The 25,458-nt window shown below is 36.8% G+C and overlaps 1 protein-coding gene across 10 annotated transcripts in view; it reads left to right on the top strand.

Moving 5' to 3' along the window:
- NBEA (neurobeachin) overlaps nt 1-25,458 on the top strand; it is a 681,254-nt gene that overhangs the window by 580,167 nt on the left and 75,629 nt on the right. For all 10 annotated transcript variants that reach the window (XM_058687599.1, XM_058687578.1, XM_058687548.1 and 7 more), the window contains 2 exons: nt 14,365-14,505; nt 24,714-24,833. In XM_058687599.1, the coding sequence (XP_058543582.1) occupies nt 14,365-14,505; nt 24,714-24,833 (261 nt within the window). The remainder of the gene's footprint in view (nt 1-14,364; nt 14,506-24,713; nt 24,834-25,458) is intronic.

Below are 25,458 nucleotides of genomic sequence, written 5' to 3'. Positions count from 1 at the left end.
TAAATGAAATAGTTTCATCACAAAGCCAAGTCCTGCTAATATTGACATGAGCGTTAAGACATCACACACACACACACACACACACACACACACACACCCATTCACTGAGTGGAAAAAATATATTTTGTTAACACAGGAATTGTTTGACTGACAGATGATGATAAGCATAACCATTTTCCCAAATTATTATGCCACTTAAAAAAAGGAAGTGATAATGCCTCGAGGCTTTGAAATGTGATAATGCAAATGAACGCACTGAAGTGTGAATACTCTTCAGCCGTCCATCCATGATAGTACAGCCAAACGTCTATATACCATATAGAAGAGAGTTTACCTTGTTAGGTGTGGGGGGTGCTCCATTCAGCAATGTGGCACAAGTTTCTATCGTTATTTTATCTTTTCCTTTTCATCTTAAGTTAACAATATCTAAAATGAAATTTGTTCTGTTTATTTTAATATATAATCTCACTAATGCTTAGGTTTTAACAACAAAACCTGAAGAATGGGCAAAACTACTGAGTGTATTAATAGCTGACTATGATGCTATAAAACTTGGCAGAAGATAAAAATGTGAATGCGTGAATTTAATTCTATACCAAAACCCGCCAAAAACCTACTGCCAAATTTGAAATACTTTTCTAAATATATGTTGAATGTCACCTTAACGTTAGTATACCCCAACTCGAAAACTGTTTTTGTTAGACTTGCTCATACTGCATTGTTGAAGGAGAGGTACTATTTTGAGACGGAGTATTGATTGGCAGTATTTGGAGACTGTTTTAAACTCATGGAATAATCCAACCTGAGGGTATAACTTGCAAAGGGGGGAAATGCAAAAAAGTCACCAATTTCAAAATTGGGTTTATTTAAATTTATATTTCTATTCACGTACTTGCTCTTCCAGTATACAAGCATTTATTCCACACCTACGTTGTGCCGAGTACTGGAGATAAGAAGACGAAAAGATGGTTGAGTGTCTGACTTTGGCTCAAGTTATGATCTTATGGTTTTGATTTGTGAGTTTGAGCCCAGCATCAGGCTCACTGATGTCAGCGCAGAGCCCCATTTCAGGTCTTCTGTTCCCTTCTCTCTGTCCCTCCCCCACTCCTGCCTGTGCTCTCTCTCTCTCAAAACTAAATAAAACATTTTTTTAAAAAAAGACAATAAGAACTGGTTCATACCCTTAAGAATCTATATTCATTTTTAGTTTACCCACTGGCATATTATGTTCTTTTCCTTCTAACTGAAAGAAAGAACCAACTAAGTTCAGACAAAGAAAAAAGTTGGTTCATAGGCACTGTGATAACCAGAAATAGTGAGGTGTTTTTTTGTTCACTTTTATCTCCACTATTTGTTGGAGATATGTAATAGGGTGACAGGGAACTTTGAGCATGTACACAGAAGTCCCAAACCGGTCCCTTGCTCTGCCGGCTTATGCTAAATGTGCCCTAGTCTCTTTTCTAGTTCCTTCCCATTTAGCCAATTGTCCTACCCCTTCAGAGAGAAAGACAGAGAGAGAGAGAGGGAGAGAGGGAGAGAAAGAGAAGAAAGTGCCAGAGCCTGTCCTGCTTTGAAAACTTTAAGCTGTCAGGGGCACCTGGCTGGCTCAGTTGGTACAGTCTACAACATTTTTTTTCTCTCTTTTTTTAATTTTTAAAAGGTGTTCATTTATTTTAAAAAGTGTTTATTTTTGAGACAGAGAGACAGAGACAGAGACAGAGCAGAGTGGGGGAGGGGCAGAGAGAGGGAGACAGAATCCAAAACAGGCTCCAGGCTCTGAGCTGTCAGCACAGAGCCCGATGTGGGGCTCAAACCCACAAACCATGAGATCATGACCTGAGCGAAAGTTGGTTGCTTAACTGACTGAGCCACCTGGGTGCCCCCATGCAACTCTTGATCCAAGGTCATGAAGTCGAGCCCCATGTTGGATGTAAAATTACTTGTCAAATAAATAGATGAATAGTGAAAGAAAGAAAAAGAAAGGAAGGAAGGAAGGAAGGAAGGAAGGAAGGAAGGAAGGAAGGAAGGAAGGAAGAAAAAATGAAAGAAAAGAAAAGAAAACTTTAAGCTGTTAGAGAAGGAACTGGGAACCATAGGAGCACTTTTGCAGTGTATGTTCTTAAAATACTACCTGTAGAGAGGAAAAGAGCCTGCTTATGCCCTTTGGGGTCGCATCTGAAGCACAGCATTATTAAGACAAAACTAGGCCAGACTCCATCTCCTTTAACGTTTCTCTCCAGCTAAAACAGAATTTTCAGTAGAGATGGTCCTGAAACTAATTTGTAGGCTCATCATTATCCTAGCACTTAATACTTAGAAAGCCTTTAGAACTGACACATGAAGATTTAGGATATTTAATTATGCCTCCATTGTTTTTTTATGTCAAAATTGGTTACTTTTCACTAAGATATTTAAAATAATTTTCTTAGGAATTATCCCGGGGTAATGATAATAACAGCCAACATTTGACATGCACTTCTTGTGTAGTCATTGTGCTAAGCACTTTACATAGATTTTCTCATTTTATCCTCACAACTTTATTATGGATTGCATCGGTTTTATAAGTTGCATTTCCTTTCATTTGTTACCTATTATTTCCCTACAATAGGTAAATAGAATATACTGAAAAAAAACAAGCAAACAAAAAAAACCTAAAAATAGGGCACCTGGGTGGTTCAGTTGATTGTCTGACTTCGACTCAGGTCATGATCTCGTGGTATGAGTTTGAGCCCCATGTCAGGCTCTGTGCTGACAGCTCGGAGTCTGGAGGCTGCTTTGGATTCTATGTCTCCCTTTCTCTCTGCCCCTCCCCTGCGCGCACACACACTCTCTCTCTCTCTCTCTCTCTCTCTCTCTCTCTCTCTCTCTCTCAAAAATAAAACGTTAAAAAAGTTTCTTAATAATAAAAAAATACTAGTGTGTAATAAATCTTTTAGATGCCCCCACCTTTCCTAAAAGCCCTACACTATGGACAGCCATGTGATAGGAGCAGAGGAGGCAAAGAAATGCATTGAGGGAGCCATTCTCCACCTCCAAAGACTTCAGTCCTGTGTGGAACTGACAGACCTGTGAATATGCTAATCAATTTTGCTAATCAAAATTCAACTTTGGCTCAAAGTCTCTCTCTCTTCCTAATGTAATTAGTCATGTTTATTCATCCTATGAAAAAAATATAAAGAGAATTGCACTCAAGTATAGCCAGCAAAATATACGTCTTAACACATACTTACCAATGCTTCAGTACTTCGGCTTCTGTTTATTAGGAATGGATGTGGGAGTTGTGTGGAGAACAGCTGAAGTTTACCTGATGATGAGAGGCCACGTTGTGCAGAAAATTGTGAAGGGGAGACTTTATCTGTTTAAGAGAACATTTTCACACATTAGAAGTACAACTTTTCTTTTCTTTTTTAAAGATTTTATTTTGAAGTAATTACTACACTCAACATGGGGCTCAAACTCATAACCCTGAGATCAAGAGTCACTCACTCCACCACAAAGCCAACCAGATGCCCCGAAAATGTTTGTATTAAAAACTTTCTTAGCTATAAGAACACACCAGAGCATAACCACAGTGGAAAGGTCTTAGTGTGAGTTTGAAAGATTTTGCTTCGTTGTGGCAAGCAAGCTTTATTTTATTTTGACTTGTTGGTATAGCAATTTTCAAACATAAATAAAAGTACCAAAAATAACTAATACACTGTTATTACTAATATACTTAGTACTTATATATTATAGTTACTTACATTTTTAGCTTTGTTTTTGTTCTGCTGAAGTATTTTAAAGTAAATTAAAGATATATCATACCTTACCCATAAATACTTTAGTATGAAAAAAGCATTTTTCTTCATAACCAGAACACCATCATCACCCCATACAAGACTGACAGTTAGAACTCCCTAGCATTATCTAACACTGTGCTTTAAATCAGATTTTCCCACTTATCTCCCATATGCCTTTAAAATTTGTTTTTTTCAAGCCAAGGTTCAGTCAAGGACCTCACGTTGCACTTGATTTTTATGTCTCTCAAGTGTCTTTGAGAATAAAATAGCTCCTAACCAGCACCACCCCTCACTTTTTTCATGATATTGTGTCATCGAAGAGACTGTTCCAGTGTTTTTATAGAAATCTCAGCTTCTGGATTTGTCTTATTTTCTTCATGTTGTCATTAACTTCGTTTTAACTAGTGAAGTTTTGATATATGGTGATTCAAATATCAGTGAAAATTAAAAACAGGAATTTATATTTGGAAATATATGCTCTTTATTGTTTGCTAGCTGATATATAAAGTTATTGTGGTTAGATTAAAATTGATAGAAGTTTAAATGTTTTCTGGGTCATATAATTGAAAAAAAGCCCCTAACATTCTATACATGGGATAAACCAAATTCTTTTTTTTAATATAGTTTATTTATTTATTTTGAGAGCGAGCGAGCATGAGTGGGGGGAGGGGCACAGAGAGAGAGAGAGAGAGAGAGAGAGAGAGAGAGAGAGAGAATCCCAAGCAGACTCCACTTTGTCAGCATGGAGTCCAATGTGGGGCTCAAACTCACAAACCACGAGATCATGACCTGAGCTGAAGTTAGACACTTAACTGACTGAGCCACACAGGTGCCCCTGTAAACCAAATTGTTAATCAAACAGTGCAAAGGGATTAGGGAAGACTAAAAATCTCCATTATTCTCACTTGTCGTTTTATGTATATTCTTCAAAAAATTTTTCTCTGAATACTTAAGCAAAAATAAATTGCATATGTACTATAAGATTTTTAGGAAGCCATTGGGGGTGCCTGGGTGTCCCAGTCAGTTGAGCATCAGACACTTGATATTGGCTTAGGGCATGATCTTATGGTTGAGAGTTTGAGACCCATGTCAGGCTCTGTGCCGAGCGTGGAGTCTGCTTGGGATTCTCTCTCTTTCTCTTTCTCTCTCTCTCTCTCTCTCTCTCTCTCTATCTGTCCCTCTCTCTCTCTCTCTCTCTCTCTCTCTCTTTCTCTATCTGTCCCTCTCTCTCTCTCTCTCTTTCTCTCTCTCTCTCGATCTGCCTCTCTCTCTCTCTCTCTCTCAAAATAAATAAATAAGCTCTTTAAAAAAAAAAGAAAGAAAACTATTGATAATGCTGTGATGCTGAAATTGCTTATGATGCAAATGGCCTTTTTCAACCCTGGTACTCGTAATAATAATTTACTATTACCTATAATCCATTCTGCACACAACCATTGGAGCTATCTTTATAAAGCCTACTTCAGGTCTTGTTTTTGTCCTGCTTAAAAGCATTCATTGACTCTCCCGTTCACTTACCATAAAACATGTTTCATTTCCCTCATCTACAAAGCCATATGATATGCCTCTACCTATTTTGTCACCTCATCTCCTAAACTCTTCCTCTCGTCCGCTATACTTGAGGCACAGTCTTTCTGTTCCCTGAACATGTCAGTCAGGACACCTTAGGCCTTTGTACCAGCTCTTCCTCTGTCATGCATTCTCATTTTTGAATTGCATTTGACCAGCTCCTTCTGGGTATTTACATCTCTGCTTAGAGGTTCTCCTTGAGAGATGCCTTGCTTATCACCCGGGTGCTCCTATCCTATTAACTCTGTTTTAATTGTCAGTAGAGCACTTATCTCTGGTATTTTCTCATTTACCTAATTGTTTATTTAGAATCCATCTGTTTCTGCTCTAAAAACACACACACGTACACACACACACGAATACAAGCTTCATGAAAACAGCAACCTCATTTATCTTATTGTAGGGCCTAGAGTAATTTCTGACACATAGTAGGCACTCAGTATTCACTGAACGAATTTATCTTAGAGTTTTTTCAAATCAACCTTTTCAGTTAGATGCATAATATGCAGCAGTATGGGTATATCATCATTTATGTAACATTTAATTATTTTTGAGAGAGACAGAGTATGAGTGGGGGAGGGGCAGAGAGCAAGGGAGACAGAATCTTAAGCAGGCTCCAGGCTAGTAGCAAAGAACCAGACGAGGGCTCAAACTCACGAATTGGTCAGACCATGACCTGAGCTGAAGTCAGCCACTTAACCAACTGAACCATCCAGGCACCCCATCACCATTTATTTAAATAGTCCAAATCAAAACCACACTGAGATATCACCTCACACCAGTCAGAGTGGCTAAAATGAACAAATCAGGAGACTATACATGCTGGAGAAACGGGAATCCTCTTGCACTGTTGGTGGGAATGCAAACTGGTGCAGCCACTCTGGAAAACAGTGTGGAGGTTCCTCAAAAAGTTAAAAATAGATCTACCCTATGACCCAGCAGTAGCACTGCCAGGAATTTACCCAAGGGATACAGGAGTACTGATGCATAGGGGCACTTGTACCCCAATGTTTATAGCAGCACTCTCAACAATAGCCAAATTGCGGAAAGAGCCTAAATGTCCATCAACTGGTGAATGGATAAAGAAATTGTGGTTTATGTACACAATGGAATACTACTTGGCAATGAGAAAGAATGAAATATGGCCTTTTGTATCAATGTGGATGGAACTGGAGAGGGTTATGCTAAGTGAAATAAGTCATACAGAGAAAGACAGATACCATATGTTTTCACTCTTATGTGGATCCTGAGAAACTTAACAGAAGACCATGGGGAGGGGAAGGAAAAAAAAAGTTAGAGAGGGAGGGATCCAAACCATAAGAGATTCTTAAAAACTGAGATTAAACTGAGGGTTGATGGCGGGGGGGGGGGGGGGAGGGAAGGGAAAGTGGGTGATGGGCATTGAGGAGGGCACCTGTTGGGATGAGCACTGGGTGTTGTATAGAAACCAATTTGACAATAAATTTCATATTTAAAAAAAAGGTAACATATGTAAATAAAATAATAATAAATAAATAAATAGTCCCTTATTGGATAGTTAGACTACATCTAGTTTTGTTTTGTTTTGTTTTGTTGCCATTTCAAGCAATGCTGTGAGAAATACAAATATCCTTGTATCTGATTCTGTCCATGTTATAAATTCCTCCAAGTGGAATGATTGGATCAAAAGCAAGTGCATATTTTTAAAAATATTACCAGTTTGCCCCATGAGAAATTTATACCAATTTATATTCCTACCAACATTATTATGACATATCATGTTTTGCTATACACTGGCCAACATTGATACTGTGAAACTTAATTTTTGACAATCTAATGAATAAAAATAGAATTTATTTGACATTTTAAAACTTGCCAGTGTACTTCTGACTTTTAACTGTAAGGAACAGAAAATCAACTTAAACTGGCTATAACTTCAAATGTAAAGTTTTTATTGGCCCATATAACTGAGAAATCAGCAGGGCGACTGGGTGGTGTAGCCGGTTGGGCATCCAACTTTTGGTTTCGGCTCAGGTGGTCATCACATGGTTTTTGAGTTCAAGACCTGCATCAGATTCTCTCTCTCCTTCTCTCTCTGCACCCTCCCCCAACTCGCACTGTCATCATTACTGCAGTGATGCCTTTGTAACCCCACTAGAAAAAGAGAAACCTTCTTTCCCAGATAGTTTCAGCAAAATTTCATTGGAGTAAGTTGAATCATCGGCTCATTTCTGTACCAGTCTTAGTAGCCATATGGATAGAAGATGCTGATTGACAGGTCTGGATCACACGCTCACCCAGGGCATCTGGTATTGGAGTCAGCCCACCTGAACCAGGTATACCGAGTGTAGGGAAGGAGTGGTTCATAAAGGAAGAAAGAGTAATGCATGGTGAACAGAAAGAGAGTATATATCCAGTATACTATATCAGCTGGTGCTGTTTTTCCTATATATATTGGAAATTTGCATCTATAAATTGCCTGTTCATCTCATTTGCTCATTTACTCAATGAGATTATTCATCGGTTTCTTATTGATTTGTAAGGGCTCACTTTTTAAGGAAACTAGCCTTTTATCATATGTGCTATAAATATTTTTTACTTTGTTGTTTGTCTTTTGATTTTGCCTAAAATTTTTCCCTAAAGTTTCCATGTGGAAATTTAAATGTTATATAATCAGATCAGTCAGTCTTCCCTCACTCAGAATTTATTATGTACCTAAAAAGAACCAAGTAGTGTATTAGGTTCTCAGAACATAGAGATGAATAAAAGCGATTGCCTTGAAGGGCTAGTCTACTGGGTAAAAAAAGTCATAAACCTGCCTATTACCAGATAGTATCCTGTAGGCCTTCACAGATGAAATTTGAGCTGCTTCCGGAAGAATGCATTGAAATTCCCTGGTCAGATAAGAAAAGAGGCAGGGAGTTTCCTTGAGCACAGAAGCATCTGTAGGTATGATTTCTATACGGTCAGTCATAACTGAGAATTTTAAGAATGATGATAGACAGCTCATGACTGAACAAAATGAAAAGACAAGAATTCTTGAAGCTTCTTCTCAGGATTCCCAAGCCCTTGGTTACTATAGTGAAAGATAACAAGGTATAAGTTCGATATGTTAGAAGCTCAGATATGTTGAGAGTATTGAGATAACAAAAGCGATACTTAGTTAGTGAGCCAAACAGATCAATGGGCTCCACCCCGCTTCCAGCTATGTGTAGCACAAAGCTTCTGCTGGTTCTGTGAAATGGATAGCCTCTGACTAGCAATGTGATCTTGATTTGACTTTTCTTCATTGTTCTCATTTATAATGTGAGAGAGTTGGACTGGTAGGCCTGTAGGGTGTATTCCATTTCTGAGGATCTGTGATGGTTGAGGAATTAAGTAGGCAGTTATAGAAGAAAAAAAATGACATCAAGATCAGAATTTCATATTTAGCAATGAAATGGCAGTGTAGTGCTGTGGAAAGAATAGAGGCTCTGGTACCTGTTTCCTCCTCATGAAATTGGGTCCATAATGAATGCCTTGCCCACCTCAGAAACTTATGAAAATCAACCTAGAAAAGGGATGTGAAAACATATCTTATATAAATATATAGTACCATTAGCATTTGCAAGCCGAGAGCACTTGCAATCGCAAGCTCGTAAATATTTTACATACACAAGTAGAATCCTAATGCTGTGAACATGGCGAGGATTTTCAAGTTCTTTTTGAAATACCAGACTTCAGTTATTATTAATATCACTTTAATTGGACCTCTGATTCCTCCTTAAAACCCTTTTTTATTCCTAAAACTTGTGATCTATTTTAATGGCATTGACTATGCCTCAAGCCAATCTACATTGATTTTATCTTTTTACATTCAATAAATTTAATTTACATTTATATTTTATTTTGTGGTGATTTGTTTCTTTTTTTATTTGATTTGATTTTTTTATTTATGTTTTAGCTAGTTGATATATAGTGCGATGTTGCTTCCAGAAGTAGAATTCAGTGATTCGTCACTTCCGTACAACCCACTTACGTACCCAGTGCTCATACCTTCTTTTGTTTTTTTTTAATTTTTTTAACGTTTACTTACTATTGAGAGAGAGACGCACACAGAGCATGACCAGGGGAGGAGCAGAGAGAGGGAGAGACACAGAATCCAAAGCAGGCTCCAGGCTCTGAGCCGTCAGCACAGAGCCCGACGCGGGGCTCAAACTCACAAACTGCGAGATCATGACCTGAGCCGAAGTGGGTCGCTCAACCAACTGAGCTACACAGGAACCCCAAAATATTTTTTTGTTGTTTATTTTTTTGAGAAAGAATGAGAGGGGCAGGGGCAGAGAGGTTGGAGGTGACAGAGAATCCAAAGAGGGTATCAGCAGCAAGCCCCAGTGCAGGGCTCAAACCATGAGCCATGAGATCATGGCCTGAGCTGAAGTCAGATGCTCAACTGACTAAGCCACCAAGGGACCCCTTTACTCATACCTTCTTAATACCCATCACCCATCCAGCCCATCCCCCTCCCACCTCCCTCCATGAACCCTAAGTTTGTTCTCTATCATTAAGAGTGTCTTGTGGTTTGTTTTCCTCTCTCCTCTTTCTTCCCCTGCCCCCGTATGTTTATCTGTTTTGTTCCTTAAATTCCACATGAGTGATGTCATGTGATATTTGATAAAAACCCGTAACAAAGTAGGGATAGAGGGAACATACCTGAAGATCATAAAGGCCATATACAAAAGACTCACAGCTAGTATCATCCTCAATGGGGAAAAACTGAGAACCTTTCCCCTGTGGGCAGGAACAAGACAAGGATGCCCATCTCACCATTACTACTTAATTTAGTACTAGAAGTCTTAGCCTCAGCCTCAGCCTCAGCCTCAGACAACAAAAAGAAATAAAGGCATGCAAATCAGCAAAGAAGAAGTCAAATTTAACTATTTGCAGATGACACGATACTTTATGTAGAAAACCCAAAAAATTGCCAGAACATCATGAATTCAGAGTCGCAGGATATAAAATCAGTGTGTGGAAATCTATTTCTATACACCAACAACCAAGCAACCATAAAAGAAATCAAGGAATCAATCCCATTTACAATTGCACCACATTCATTTTTGATGCATTTATTCCTATCAATACAGCTGTATGCCCAGACTTGCACATTCTCTAAAGTTCTTTTAATTCCTCATAAAGTACCATTTACCCAGTTAGTGTTTTTTTATTTAAATTATCTTTGTTATTCATTTTTACCTCTTTAATTTATAAACCTGCCCCATAAAACTTGTAAGGTTTTATAAAGATAGAAAAGTATTGATAGGTCAAAGCTAAAAGAAAAGAAAAGAAAATAGGAAAATGTAATCAAAGCAAAAGTTTGCACTCAGAAATACGTACCGTAAGGATTCTAGCCAGAACTTTTCAGGGAGCACCACTTCTATTGCCTGTTAATAGTTATTATAAAAACAAGAAGAAGGATGAAGTTTTAGTAGGAAGAAAGAAAGAAAGAAAGAAAGAAACAAACAAACAAACAAACAAACAAACAAACATTGGTGTGAACAAAATTAACCAATCCTTTTTATAATAGTATTTCTCAGAGCCTTTAATAACGTAAATCTCCATGAGCATCTGTCAGGATCTTTGCTCCATATAATAAAGTCACAGGTTTGTTTTTTGTTTTTTGTTTTCAGGAAAACAAAGCTTTTTGTGGTATTTAAGACTGAGACAAATGTCTCTGTTTAATATTCAAACAGGGGAAATAGAGTGATAGAGTAGAGAAAATCCTCAACACCATTTCTTTGATAAATTCAGTTGTATTTTGGGGTGCCTGGGTGGCTTAATCAATTAAGCATCTGACTCTTGATTTTGGCTCAGGTCATGATCTCCATGGTTGGTGGGTTCGAGCCCCCGCGCCTGGCTCCACACTGACAGTGGGAGCGTGCTTGGGATTCTCTCTCTCCCTCTGTCTCTGTCCTTCCCCCGTGTGCTTGCGCGCGCGCTCACGCTCTCTCTCTCTCTCTCTCGCAAAATAAGTAAATAAACTTAAAAAAAAAAAAAAAGAACATTTTAAATTCAATTGTGTTTTATTTAATGTTACATGTATAATTTTCCACCAATTTTATACGGAAAATAGTTCTTTTTGCAAGCTATGTACACTTTGTAGCAGTTTGAGAAACTGGATCATAATAATAAAGTGCTGCAGAAGTGGGATTTTTATTTTTCATTTTTGCACTGCGATCTGCTACACTTTATCTGTTACAGGGTCAAATTGTGGCATACAAACTGACCAGAACAAAATCATAATAAATCTAATAGCAGGTTGTAAACTTTCAATTAAACCTGTTCATATGGAAACACCTAAAAGGCATAGAGGTGGCTGTTTCTAAAAGCCTACTGTTTGTGAGAAATGGAAACTGGCAACAATTGCTATGGTTATTATGGTAAAAATGAGAAAAGATTACAAAATAGATTTACTTGTAAATGTAAAATTTACATTTTATTGAGTAAAGTTTTACTTTTTCACCAGAATTCCTGCCTTATTCGTTTGCTAAATCCAATGGTTTTGACATTGCATTATTTGCTCAAATTTTAAAACGATAACATACTTACCACCATATCAACTTATACATGGGTCAGTAGGTAATTCTAGGCAGGTAGATGATAGATAGATAGATAGATAGATAGATAGATAGATAGATAGATAGACGGATACACACACACACTATATGTTTGGATCCCATAAGAAAATATGTCATCTGTGATGAAATTTTCATTTCTCAGACATTTTGAAGCATTTTTCCTTTACGTGATTTATTGCTAATTGATTATTAGAACAAAATTATAGATAAATAACAAGAACAAATTAGATCATATACATTTTGTTTTATAAAATTCATTCCTAAATGTGTTAGATAAAAATTCAAACTTGGAAACGTATTTTAAGAAGTTACTAAGGGAGGCATATACATACTTTAATACTGTGCAACTGTTTCCTACAAAATATTATTCTTTAAAACATTCCAGTAAAATGACATTGGATGAAACTTGAGTAAACTTAAAAGTGTAAATATTTATTTTATCCCTTTTTCAGTAGTTGAGGAGAAGGCTGGAAAATATTAGAGGAAGGACTTTTACCTTTTTCAAGAAGGTTTTGTGAGGTCTTACAGAACCAACAATCTCAAATAATGGCAATCTTTACAGATCGTGCAGACATTTTATGTGTGTGAAAGATCGATTAAAATATTCAAGACAGAACAAGGTATTAAACATTTTAAATGCTTTGAAAAAATAGACTTTTAATACTGAGTTAGAAAAACAAACGTCTGTACATCTAGGAAAGTATAAAATATGTTGGCCATCTTAAATGAAAAAGGATGTCAATTCCATTACAGCTCACATTCGTTCTACTGTAGTCATTACCCTTTTACCAAAACATTAATGACACATTTGTTTTAAATATTATTAATATTTTATATGACATTTAATGAAATGACATAGCCTTTTTGTTTCTATGTAAAAAGATTTGAGAGATGAACAGTGAAATTTAGCAAGGAAAATTTAAGCCTTCGAACATTTAGAAACATATTAAAACAAAAGTTCTTAATATTTTTTGAATAATTAAGTTAAACCAAAGTTTAAAAAAAAATTTTAATAAGTTTTTTAGTCTTTAAGTTATAATTAGGTTAAAGAAAAATGAACATAGTTTACAAATAATTTTAATGTTAAAGATAAGAGCCATTGCAAGTGAGAGTTTATTATAGAAATTCTAACAGACTTTTAACTGCTGACATCATTGTGTTATTTGAATTAGTCCCCTGGGACCCAAAGAAAAAGCTTACAAGCAATTCATAAATAAATCTTTCTCTCTTGTGTAACACCATTTGTCCCATTGAAACACTAATTTTCTACTACTTATCTTGTTAAAATTAAGCCCTGGGGGGAACTTCATAGTTAACTAGTAATATTAAATTTTGAATAAAGGAGTTCTATATTATACTTAGTATTCATCTTTTCTTCTCCCTCTCTCTCTCTCTCTCTCTCTCTCTCTCTCTCTCTCTATATATATATATATATATATATATATATATATATATATATATAGTATGCATCCTAAAACAAAATAATGCAGCTATTATCTATCATGAGATTGAACTCCATGTCCCATAAACCAAAATCAGACAAAAACTGAAGCTAAAACAATTTGTTCCTTGAAATCATGAAGACTATATGCTAGAAATTCTTAATGATTATGTGTGCCAAGAAGTTAGAGACAATGATCCAATTAACACAAGCTTTGTTGAAAAAAAATTTATATATGTGTGTGTGTCTGTGTGTGTGTGTATATATGTGTGTGTGTGTGTGTGTGTGTGTGTGTGTGTGTATAATGCTCAGGATACTGAGCTTCACTATAGGGATTAACATCATACTTGGGAGTGTGGTGGTACTGATAGGAAAGGTTTAGTGACCTTACAAAATGCTTTCTAGGGAATCTGAATTGTCTGGATTATTTTTATCAGCCTTAGGTTTGTACTTTCACTTAATAAAAAGTATACATGATTCATTTGTATAGTAACGGAATGGAACTAGCATTCCAACAGGGTTTCCTTATGGGTCATTATTATCTTTCACAATCTGGGTGGCCCTCTAGTAAGATAAGGTTTTCTCTAATATGGTTATCACATAGTCAACTTCCTCACTTTCTCCTCATTGGATTTCCTATGATCAAGCTAAACTTTTATTATGATTATTGTTACGGAGGCAGGCAAATGGCATTAAAAGTATTGGTTTTGCCTTGATAGTTTAAACTGGATCGTTCCTAATAATCCAGTTTACTGAAACTTTTTGTAAATCCAGAAACTGTGCACATATAAGTCATCCTCCTGAGAGATTTTTAGCAAGTAATCAATATAAAAATCAAATTTGATGAAACATAATACAAAATAATTTCTTTATGCTCTATGGTTAAATGAATGGATGGTAAATACTTTCAGGATAAATAGTTATAATATAGAATGTTTAATATGACTGTATTAAGTGAAAGTCTTCTTTTCTCTTTGTATAGCCAATCGGTGCTTTGAACCCAAAGAGAGCTGTGTTTTATGCAGAACGGTATGAGACATGGGAAGATGATCAAAGCCCCCCCTACCATTATAATACACATTACTCAACAGCAACATCTACCTTATCCTGGCTTGTTCGAATTGTGAGTATCTTCATTAAATTACTGTACTTGTTAATTTGCTTTAAACAAAGGTTAGAGACCAGTGAAGTAGAAACGAGAGATTTCAAACTCTAGCAAGACCTGAATCCTTTTTGAAAATAAGTTTTCTCATTTGCAGAATCGGGTTAGGAAGATAGATTATTGTGAGCTTCTTAAGCCTAAACCAGTTATAAAAGGAACCAGACTCCCGGAGTGCATCCTTAATATCCACTGTTTCCTTTGTCCACTGAAGGTCGCAAGCTGGCACTCTCTCCTGGCCCTCTCAGTCTTGCTTCTTGGACAGTATACCTCAAGAACAATTTCTAAATGTTTGAAAGTCTTCTTTCTGTTATTTTTTTATTTCTCCTAACTCATGAAGGTCTCTCTGATCTTTCAAATACATACACACACAGACACGCACACATACACATACATACGTAACACGCATGCACGCGCATGCACACGTATGCACATCCATGCAAGCTTCCTTGCCATCCCCACCAACCTTGCAGTTACGTTCTCTCCCTGCATAGTCACATGTAAACACAGCCGCCACTAAACTGCATTGTGCTAGGCTCATCTCTGCTCATCGCTTCTCATTCAGTCTTTAACCTGGCTATTCAGCTTCCACACCCATCACTTCACTGAATTGTTGTTGCAGAAGTCACAAGTTATGGTTCCCATCTCATACCGTGATCTATCTGAATGAAGCATTTGGCATCATTGTTCACTTTCTTCTTCTTGAAAGTCTTCCCTTCCATGGCTCCTTAGACAATATCCTCTCCTGCTTTATCTCCTACCATCCTAACTGCCCTGCCCAGTCTCATGCTCAGGTATTTTTTTTCTCAGTGTTTCTGGTCCCCAGGATTTTTCTGTATACTTTATCAGGGCTATGCCATTCAATTATAAGCTAACGACTTCCAGCTTCTGTCTTCATTGCAAGCATTTCTCTTGGGCTCCCAACCATTACTTTCAAGTGCCTACTGGATATTTCTACCTGAACATCTCATAATACCATAAACACCATTTCCAAAAGTGAATTTCTCATCTCCTCACAAACCTGTTGTGGTTCTTCCTGTATTTCCAACCTAAATAAATGATGTGATCGCTCACAGAGTTAACATGATCTAGATATTTTCTCTGTTTTGGCAGCCTGCTACATCCAATCAGATATCACATCAGATAGGTTCTCAGCTAAATATCTCCGCAGTCTCCATTCTCTATTAACCCTGGCATTTCCTTAGTTTAAGTTCCCATTATTTCTCATCTAGATTACTGCAGAAGCCCTTAACAAATCTTCTTGCCTTTCGTCTTGCCTTCTTCAATCCCGTCTAGTTAAGAGCAGTTACTGGAGTCAGATGGTCTGGTTTTTTTTTTTTTAATTTTTTAAGTTTATTTATTTTTGACAAAGATAGAGTGCAAGCATGAGCTGGGGAGGGGCAGAGAGAGAGGGAGACACAGAATGGCTCCAGGCTCTAAGCTGTCAGCACAGAGCCTGACGCGAGGCTTGAACTCATGGACTGTGAGATCATGACCTGGGCCGCAGTCAGACGCTTAACTGACTGAGACATCCAGGCGCCCCCCCACCACCTTTTTTTTTTTACTATAAGCAACCAAGGAGTATTATGGAATGCTAACCCAAATCTGTAAATCAATATAGTCAGCAATGTCTTCTCTCCTTACCAAAATATAGCTCAGACCACTCTTTTTCATGAGACAGATTTGCCTCAGAAGCACATCAGTAAAGTAGCCTACATGAAAATGTGTGTACCTGGAACCGCATCTTCTATTTTCAAAGATTTTTTTTTTCTCTGCCTAAATGACAGCTTTAGTTTGGAGGTCTTTCTCAAACATTCTCTCTGTTATGGGGACAAATTGAACTCACCACAAATATAGTATGAGTATCTTTTAAGTAGCTTGTAAATCACTGATAGGTAATATGCTGTAATTACTCTTATTACAAAAAAAGATTTGTCAGAATTATGACTCAGTTTAACTTAACACAAATTTTATATTTTTTATAATCTTAAAGCAGTATGAGTAGTTTTAAAAAGTTAAGTTTAGGGGCGCCTGGGTGGCTCAGTCGGTTAGGCGGCCGACTTCAGCTCAGGTCACGATCTCGCGGTCCGTGAGTTCGAGCCCCGCGTCGGTCTCTGTGCTGACAGCTCAGAGCCTGGAGCCTGTTTCGGATTCTGTGTCTCCCTCTCTCTGACCCTCCCCCGTTCATGCTCTGTCTCTCTCTGTCTCAAAAATAAATAAATGTTAAAAAAAAAATTTTTTTTAACTTAAGTTTAACTAACCTATGAGAAAATAAACCCAAATCTTATTTTAAAAATAAACTCTGTAATTATAAACTAAAGAAAAATACATAAAACTTTTTTTAGACCAAAGTATTGTCTAATTTTCTAAAGATTTACCTTAATTACGTGAACTCAGATTCTTTTATAAAGATGTTTCTGAGCTGTTTCTTTTTTTTTCCTGAGCTAACGGTTTCTTAAGAAATATTTTTTAACTCTAGCACTTTTAAAGAATAACAATTTCTATTTCTTTATTTTCTGTTAATTTTTGAGGAATATGAGATTTAAATAGGTGCCCATTTACCCCTATAAACCAATCAGAACAGAGTACCTTGGTTTATGGGTTGTAATAATTTTTTAATACACTCCAGATGTAGGGAAATGCTTCACACTCACACAAGAGTTAAAGGCTTTTCTGAATTACAGACACACAAATATATTGAGGACTTATAGCTTCTATCCTGTAATGTCAGCCACAGGTCAAAACAAAACACAGAAACACAAAAAATTACCAGTCAAGATTTCAAGGAGCTGGTGTCCTTTACAAGGGACATAAAATATGTTCTTATTTGATTTGGGCTCACAAATAGGCAGACTGGAAAACAAAAAGGCTAATAAATTCTCTGATCACCAAATGGTGAGACCATGAAACCAAATTCTCAGTCATTACCACCACCAGTGGGAAATTACTGATTAGCAGTGCATGTTACAAATGTTATAATAAAAATATCAGCAAAGGGGTTAAAAAAAAACCTAGAGAAAAAGTGTGTCAGTAAAGTTAAAGTTATATTTGCTGCTTAGAATTCACTCTACAGAGCAAGAAAAGGGATACTGGAGCTTAAGCAACCCTTGAGATATACCTCCTGTGTATTTGGCTTCATGGAGTTCATTCTCAAAGGGACTTCCAAAACCGTTAGAAAAGGAAGTTTTTAGAAAGCAGTGAAACCAGAGATATTCAGCCTGGGAGGTCTTTTCATATCACCTTGGGTTCCATCAGGGACAGTCATTGCTGTAGTGAGCCACTGCCATAAGGAGAGTAAGACACCTTTCTCAGGTATTTTGGTGATAAAAAAAAAAAATCAGGAATCATTTCAGAAAGAACATTTCAACTGGGTTGTTTGAGATTTAATTGAGATTATATATGTGATATTATTTTGAAATATATAAATTGGTATTTGGTGGTTTCTGTGCGATCAAATTAGACTGAAGCCAGATTTAGAAGACTTATTTGTGTGAATCTGTAAAAATACTTGCTATCAACAGCTTGGTTTAAGTTAACAATCTTGTATCTCTAATAAAGCTAAATACTTCCTCAAGACATAAATGATAATTCATCCTTGAATTGATGTATTATTCCAGTGAAATGGAGTACAAATTGGAATCTGTACAAGAGTCTGGCAGAAATTCTATGCACATTCATTCTACACATCCTCTTCTAGTGTTACCTAGAATAGTGCTGCACCATGGAAATAGAATGCAAGTCACTTACGTAATTTGAAATTTTTAGTAGCCACATGTAAGAGTAAAAAGAAATAGGTGAAATTAATTTTAACAAACATATTTGTGAACCCAGTATATTCAAAGTGTTATAATTTCAACACTTAACCAACATAAAAATTTTTAATGATATATTTTACTTTTGGGGGCTACTAAGTCTTTGAAATCCAGAATGTCTTTTATATTTAGGGCACATTCAGTTTGAACTAGCCATAGTTCAGGTACTCAGGAGTCACATGTTGCAAGTGCCTACTGTACTGGACGGAACAGATCTATAGGACTGCTTTTATGGGGACTCATTTAGCTGACACATCTTATGTCATGCTGTTATAAATAGAAGTATCCTGGTCTAATAGCTTAGTGTTTAACCTAATGGCCCAGGGAATTGTGGTTTCCTCACTCCTATCCCATGGAGTTTAAGAAGTAGAAAATGCATTAAGATTCATGTCGCTAAGACTTTGTTCAAAAAGACAAAACACAGGTGAAAGTATTTGCCCTTTACCTTTCAAGTCTTTTGGACCCAAAGTCATTAAACTCATTATTTGTTTCAATCAGTTTATTGAGTACAACAATGATAATAACTGCTTTAAGATGCTAATCAACTACATATCTCATTACTTTAAATTTAAAATATTATTTTAGACAAACTAACAGTGAAGTCACTTGTCTGAATTACCAGACTCTGTAAAGCTTATTCCTTGATAGCAGCCATTGGGCAAATGATGAATTAACTATTATGGTGGAGTTTGGAGTTTCCCCAGATACTAACCAGCATAAAAGGCACACTTAACTTGGAATGTTTTTACTTTAAATCTTACCCTGAACATATAGTGTATAACATATACACAAAAGTAATTAAATCTTACTCTCTGACCTTTACATCCCTCAGTAACCTATTCACCTTCCAAATGCACTGTATTCCACCTACATATTCAAATCTCATTTGTCTAATATTTAATCATAATCTTTAAGGGAGTTAAATAGGTTGTGCAAAAAAAGTTCACTTATAAATTAATTGTTTGGAATTTGGGACTTTTAAAAATAAATTACGGTTTTTTTTGGAAAGCCTACCCAAGAGCCTGTTCACACCATACTATATCTTTAAAAGTGTATCTTTCTAGTGAAGAAATAGTGGAAACACTTTTGCAGGTATTGTAATTAAAACCAAAAGATAATGCTACTGAATATATTGTTATGTAAGTTTCAGGTATACACCTTTATGATTTGACATCTGTATTCCCTACATAGTCTAGTTACCATCCACCACCACACAGTTGACCCTCTTCACCCATTTCACCCACCACCCAAACCCTTTCCCCACTGGGAACCACTAGTCTGTTCTTTGTATCTACGAATTTGTTTTTGTTTTATTTCATGTGTTCATTTGTTTTGCTTGTAGGTTCCATATGAGTGAAATCTTTGTCCTTCCTTATCTGATTTACTTTGCTTAGCATGTAATACACTCAAGGTCTATCCATATTATTACAAAGGGCAAGATTTCATTCATTTTTATAGCTGAGTAGTAGTCTACTGTGTAAATGTACCTCAACTTCCTTATGCACTCATCTGTCAATGGACACTTAAGTAGTTTCCATGTCTTCATTATTGTAAATTATAATACTACGATGAACATACGAGTACATGTATCTTTGCAAATTGGTCTCTTTGTATTCTTTAGACAAATACCCGGAAATAGAATAGTTGGGTCATATTATAGTTCTATTAATAACTTTTTGAGGAAGCTCCATAAAGATTTGGAATTTTTAACCAAACGCCTGATTTATAATAAGTATATAGGTTAGTTACAAGAGTCTTTTTGAAGATTCTAAAAGATACATCTAGATTCATTTGAAAGCAATGTGAGAAAATAAACTTGTAGAGTTAAACAATGTACAATACAAATAACGGTTCCTCCATTCCTAGAATGTAATGCTGAATTTCTCAAATGTAAAATGGGAACCATTATACCTACTCTGAAGGATAATCATGAGGACTGAATTAACTGAGATAATATAGTGCTGAGGACAGAAGGGTGTTCAGTAGCTCTTATTTCCCTTCCCTTTGATCTTTATTATGCTTCGTGTCACTTCAAGATATACATCTCTTCTTTGGTATAGTTATGTACCAAACCCTACCCATTACCCATGAATGGGATTTGCTTCAAATGAAATGAAAGGAAGGAAAAGAAGGCAGGTACAGGGGAGAGGGACTTAAGAAAAGACTTACGAGATTATGGAGCAAATATTACAGAAGACAGAAAATAAAGGGGTTGAGTGAAGAGAAGAGAAACAGGGGAACAGAGTTAGATTGCCCAGTAGGGAATTGATCAATCTGTAATCATTGAAAGGCAAGAAAGGTTGTTAGTGGTATCTTTGCAGGGGATAAAAGTGATGATAAAATTCAGCGGGACAGGTATTACCCAGCGCAGGCCTAGTTAGTTTGGTTTTCTAGTACTAAAGCAGTGTTGGAAGATAGGAAGTGATCTTAGGGTAGATGTAGTTAGGAGAAGGAGGAATGCTATCAACCATTCGTATTGCAGGACCTAACAGGAAGTTAGGAAGTTAAAGCCCAAGAAATGCCAGCATTTTAATTTCTGAAATTTCTACTTAATATTTATTCATTTGTACATCTTGCAAACAGAGAGCTTTTCTAGTGTAATGCTAAATCATCTACTGTGGTAATGTATATGTAGAAAATGGTCAAATGAGCATATTAGGTGAAAAAATATAAAAGTTTCTTAAGCTTCATATACCACTTAATCCTCTATGTTGGCCTAAATGGAAAAAGAAAAGCTTTCTACTGTGCCTTGAACATAATAAGGAAACACATGGGAAAAGGTAATCTCCATGGTAATCAGAGCTTGAAAGATCAATACTCACTTAGAAACAAATAGGTTATCAATTTCTATTCGTACTCGACCACTGTTGCAGCTGGAGGCCTTCAGGAATAATGACAATATGTGTCAGTAATGTACTATGTGACCCTAAAACAGTTGTTAATCAGATCTTTTTAAAAGCTACTTAAAACTGTGGAATGTGGCATTCAGTATTCTCTGCTTTTGGGTGCCACCAGTTTCATAGACTTCATGACCAGAAACAAAAGCAATTCTCTAATTTCACGTTTCTTTTTGCTATGCCCATCTGGGCTATTCTTGACATACCTTTGTTAAGGTTTGAAAACCAGGAAGGACTTTATCATTTATGTCAGGATAGAGATCAGCTTTTAGTGGCTGATGATAAAAAGTAAGGTTTTGCACGTATGAATGGGTCTTCGCTCACTTCAGTGTAATAGGTTAAAAATTGTAGAGACGAGTCCCATCCCTGTAAATTAATCCCTGCCTATGACCCACAGAGAAAAACAAAAAAATAAAAGCACCTTACATTGGCATCCTAGAATAATGAAGAAGTGGATTCTGAAGTTACTTTTTTTTATAATCTTTTGTTTTATATTTATTTCTGAGAGAGAGCAAGCAAGCAGAGGAAGGGCAGAGAGAGAGGGGGACAGAGGATCCCAAGCAGGCTCTGCACTGACAGCAGAGAGCCTGATGAGGGACTCGAACTCACAAATGGCAAGACCATGACCTAAGCCAAAGTTGGACGCTCAACCGACTAAGTCACTCAGGTGCCCCTATTTATATTTTGAGAGATAGAGAGAAAGGGAGCAGGGGAAGGGCAGAGAGAGAGGGAGACCGAGAATCCCAAGCAGGCTCCACACTGTCAGCAGGAGCCCAAAGTGGGGCTCCATCCCATAAACCGAGAAATCATGACCCGAGCCATGATCAACAGCCTACGCTTGAACCATCCAGGTGCCCCTGAAGAAACATTTATGAAACACAAACCGTGAGCCAAGCACAATACTTGGTGCTAAGGATGCAGAGATGAATGAGATGAATGAGATGAATGAGACCTAAGGCACTAAGAGTCTGGTCAGGTTGTCTGGTGAACTGGCAGTCTGGTATGAGGCCCAGCAGTGAATACTCGACACGGTGCATAAAGCTGTTGTCATTTTTATAACTCTGTGTCAGGTGAGCCACTCCAAGCTTTCCCAATATTATCTCATTGTACTTAATTCCCATAATTATCCCCAAGGTGTTGTCCTTCCCAATTAACACAGATGAAGGAACCAAAGCATAGTTATTCAACATTGCTACATAAGGTTAAATAACTTGCCTAAAAGAAGGAAATGGTGTGTTCCACCAAGATTCAGATTTAGACCTGTCATTTTTCATTCCGTTTACCATTGCCACTTCTAGACTTGTTTTGATCCCTACTTTAATTAATGTAATTTAGTGATAAGCTACACCACATTAATTACCTAATGTTTAATAGTGAGTTAAAAATCTACAAAGCAAATTAATTAGTGAAGGCCATCTCAAAAAATTTTTCTTCCTAACTTAATTTCAGTGACATCAATTTGTCTTTCATGTCACTTAAAATCTTAAACAGCAATATGGACTTCCTGCACGCCTATCTGATTGACAGGTGAATCAGTAATACATTCCTCTATTTAGTGTTATATCATTCTTCTTCCAATATCTTTGATCATACTTTTCTATCATCCAATACTGAACATAAAATATTGCTGATATGTTACAAACTTATAACACTGATGACATCTAGCCACACTAAATTTCAGGAGGAGACTGAGGAAAATGTGTGTTTGTAGCTGTTGCCTTACAGCTAACGGCAACAAGAGACGTTCAAAGGGGCAAAGTCATGCTTTGTAGACATACAAGAATTAAGAGGGATTATATGTTAAAGAAAAATAACCATTTAGGAAAATGTTGTGGAGGTTTCTTAGCATTATTAAACCTAGGGGTGATATGTCATTCCTCCTAGACTTAAGAAAGAATCAAACCACAGAAAAAGAAATGTATATTTATCTGTGTTATACCTGTAGTTAAAACTAAGAAAGCCTTGGTAAGAATGAATGTCATTTAATCTTTTAAAATTCAGAAATGGGTGCCTGGGTGGCTCAGTCGGTTAAGCGTCTGACTTCGGCTCAGGTCATGATCTCACGGTTTGTGGGTTCGGGCCCCACGTCAGACTCTGTGCTGACAGCTCAGAGCCTGGAGCCTGCTTCGGATTCTGTGTCTCCCTCTCTCTCTGCCCCTCCCATGCTCATGCTCTGTCTCCCTCTGTCTCTCAAAAACAAATAAACATTAAGATAAAATAAAAAAAAATAAATTTCAGAAACAAATTTAATGACATCAGAAATAATGTCTTTCTCCCAACACAAAAACTACACACACAAAAACATTACAATTAAATGATTAGGACTGTGTGATAGTTATCCCTAGGTTTTCTGCCATGGGAACATGTACTGGGTGGCAGACACTGTGTTTTTGTGAGGTAATAATGACACAATACCAAAAGGACTCGAGTTTATCTAGTCTTATTTGCACTTAACTTTATTTCATTCATTTCTTTGCCAGGTTATACATTGAGCAACTTCTATGTACCAGGAATTGTTCTAAGTGTTGGAGATAAAACAGTGAACATGACAGATATGGAATCTGTTCATGTGGGGGAGGGGGTGATAGACAAGTTACAAATCACTTACAAAATAGTGTGACAAGTGTTCCAGTGATGTATTTAGAAAATATAGGTTGTATATTTTCATACAACCTATATTCATACAACCTGTATTTTCATACTGGAGAGCTTGGCAAATCAAGGAAAGTCAGGAGAAAATGACATCTTGGCTGAGACATCAAGGATAGAAAGAACTTAGTCAAGTAAGGATGGTGAGGGAAAGGAATAAATTGGTACCAGGCAGAGCAAACATCACCTACAAGGGACAGGAAGTGAGAGCAATGTGGCATAACCTTAGAATGTGAAGAAGGGAAGAAGACAGATAAGTTTCCAGATCATTCAGGACCTTTTAAGACAAACTGAATAGTTTTAGACTTTCTCCTAAGCCATTGAAGGGTTTTAAGCAGAACTTTGCATTTTAAAAAAGATCGTCAGACCGTAATACTGTACAAGTACTTTAGTGGACTTTCATAGGTAATCTAAGATGGCCATTCCCTACCCAATTCCACAGTGCAGTGAACAGTGCCAGAGTGGTTTTCTTATTATGTATGGCCTTAGTTATTAAAAAGAAATTCAGAGTTATAAACTAATAATAATGCAAAGTCATTCATCATTAAATCATAGAGCACTAGTATTCCATCATCTTATGGGTCAGAAGACTGAAGCCCAAGAAGCAAAATGGACCGACATTTTGTGACAAGTGCCTCAGCAGCCCAGTCAGGCCCAGACAGGTACCTCCTGACTCCTGGATGTAGGCATCTTTCCAGGTCCCTGCACTGTTCCGACCTCGTGAGGGTTTCAAAGACAGTCATATTTTATTTCGGGTGGAACAAGGCCAGTTGTGTTCAAAAGGGTCAAATTCCTGATTCTTCTTTTTGCTCAGGAACCTTTCACAACCTTCTTCCTCAATGCAAATGATGGAAAATTTGACCATCCAGATCGAACCTTCTCATCGGTTGCAAGGTCATGGAGAACCAGTCAGAGAGATACTTCTGATGTAAAGGTAGGCTCTTTTATTTGTTGATACTAATTTAATTTCAAAAGTGCTGAAATCTTGATTTTTTAATTTAATTGGCTATATAAGACATTTTATACTACAGTTTTCTTCCATCGTACTTTAAAATCATGTGGCACATCTAACCTAAAAGGAAAAGAGAGGAAATAATCATGAGCATCACAGAAAATGATTCAGAATTCATTTATGTTATTCAGTTAAGGTATTTTTGTTATTTCAAAAAATTCCTATCTAATTTAGATCGAATAATCTGGAGATGGAAAGAAAAGGCCATAAATTGCTTTTCCTGCTGTTAACTCAATATTTGGCCCATTCCATAAAACACAGCAGGAATTGGATTTGACCTTAATGTGTCATATTGTTATAGCTTGCCCAGCTTTGGGTTTATGTAGCCTGGGGCAATTAATAAAGCATTAATGACAAGACCCATTTAAAATGTAGGCTTTTCTGTACAGCCTTAGCTTTTACTTGACTGTGCCTGGGGATACTATGCAACAATACACATTAGATTAAACCAACACACACACGATACTGAGGAACAGCCAAGGAGCAGAGTAATTTTACAGTTGGTACTACTTAACTATTGTTAAACACAAAGATTTGTTATTCATTT

The sequence above is a fragment of the Neofelis nebulosa genome, chromosome 1, assembly GCF_028018385.1.
Source record: "Neofelis nebulosa isolate mNeoNeb1 chromosome 1, mNeoNeb1.pri, whole genome shotgun sequence".
NCBI lineage: Eukaryota > Metazoa > Chordata > Mammalia > Carnivora > Felidae > Neofelis > Neofelis nebulosa.
The sequence above is the reverse complement of the archived record's forward strand: the minus strand, read 5'-3'. Positions and strand labels throughout refer to the sequence as shown.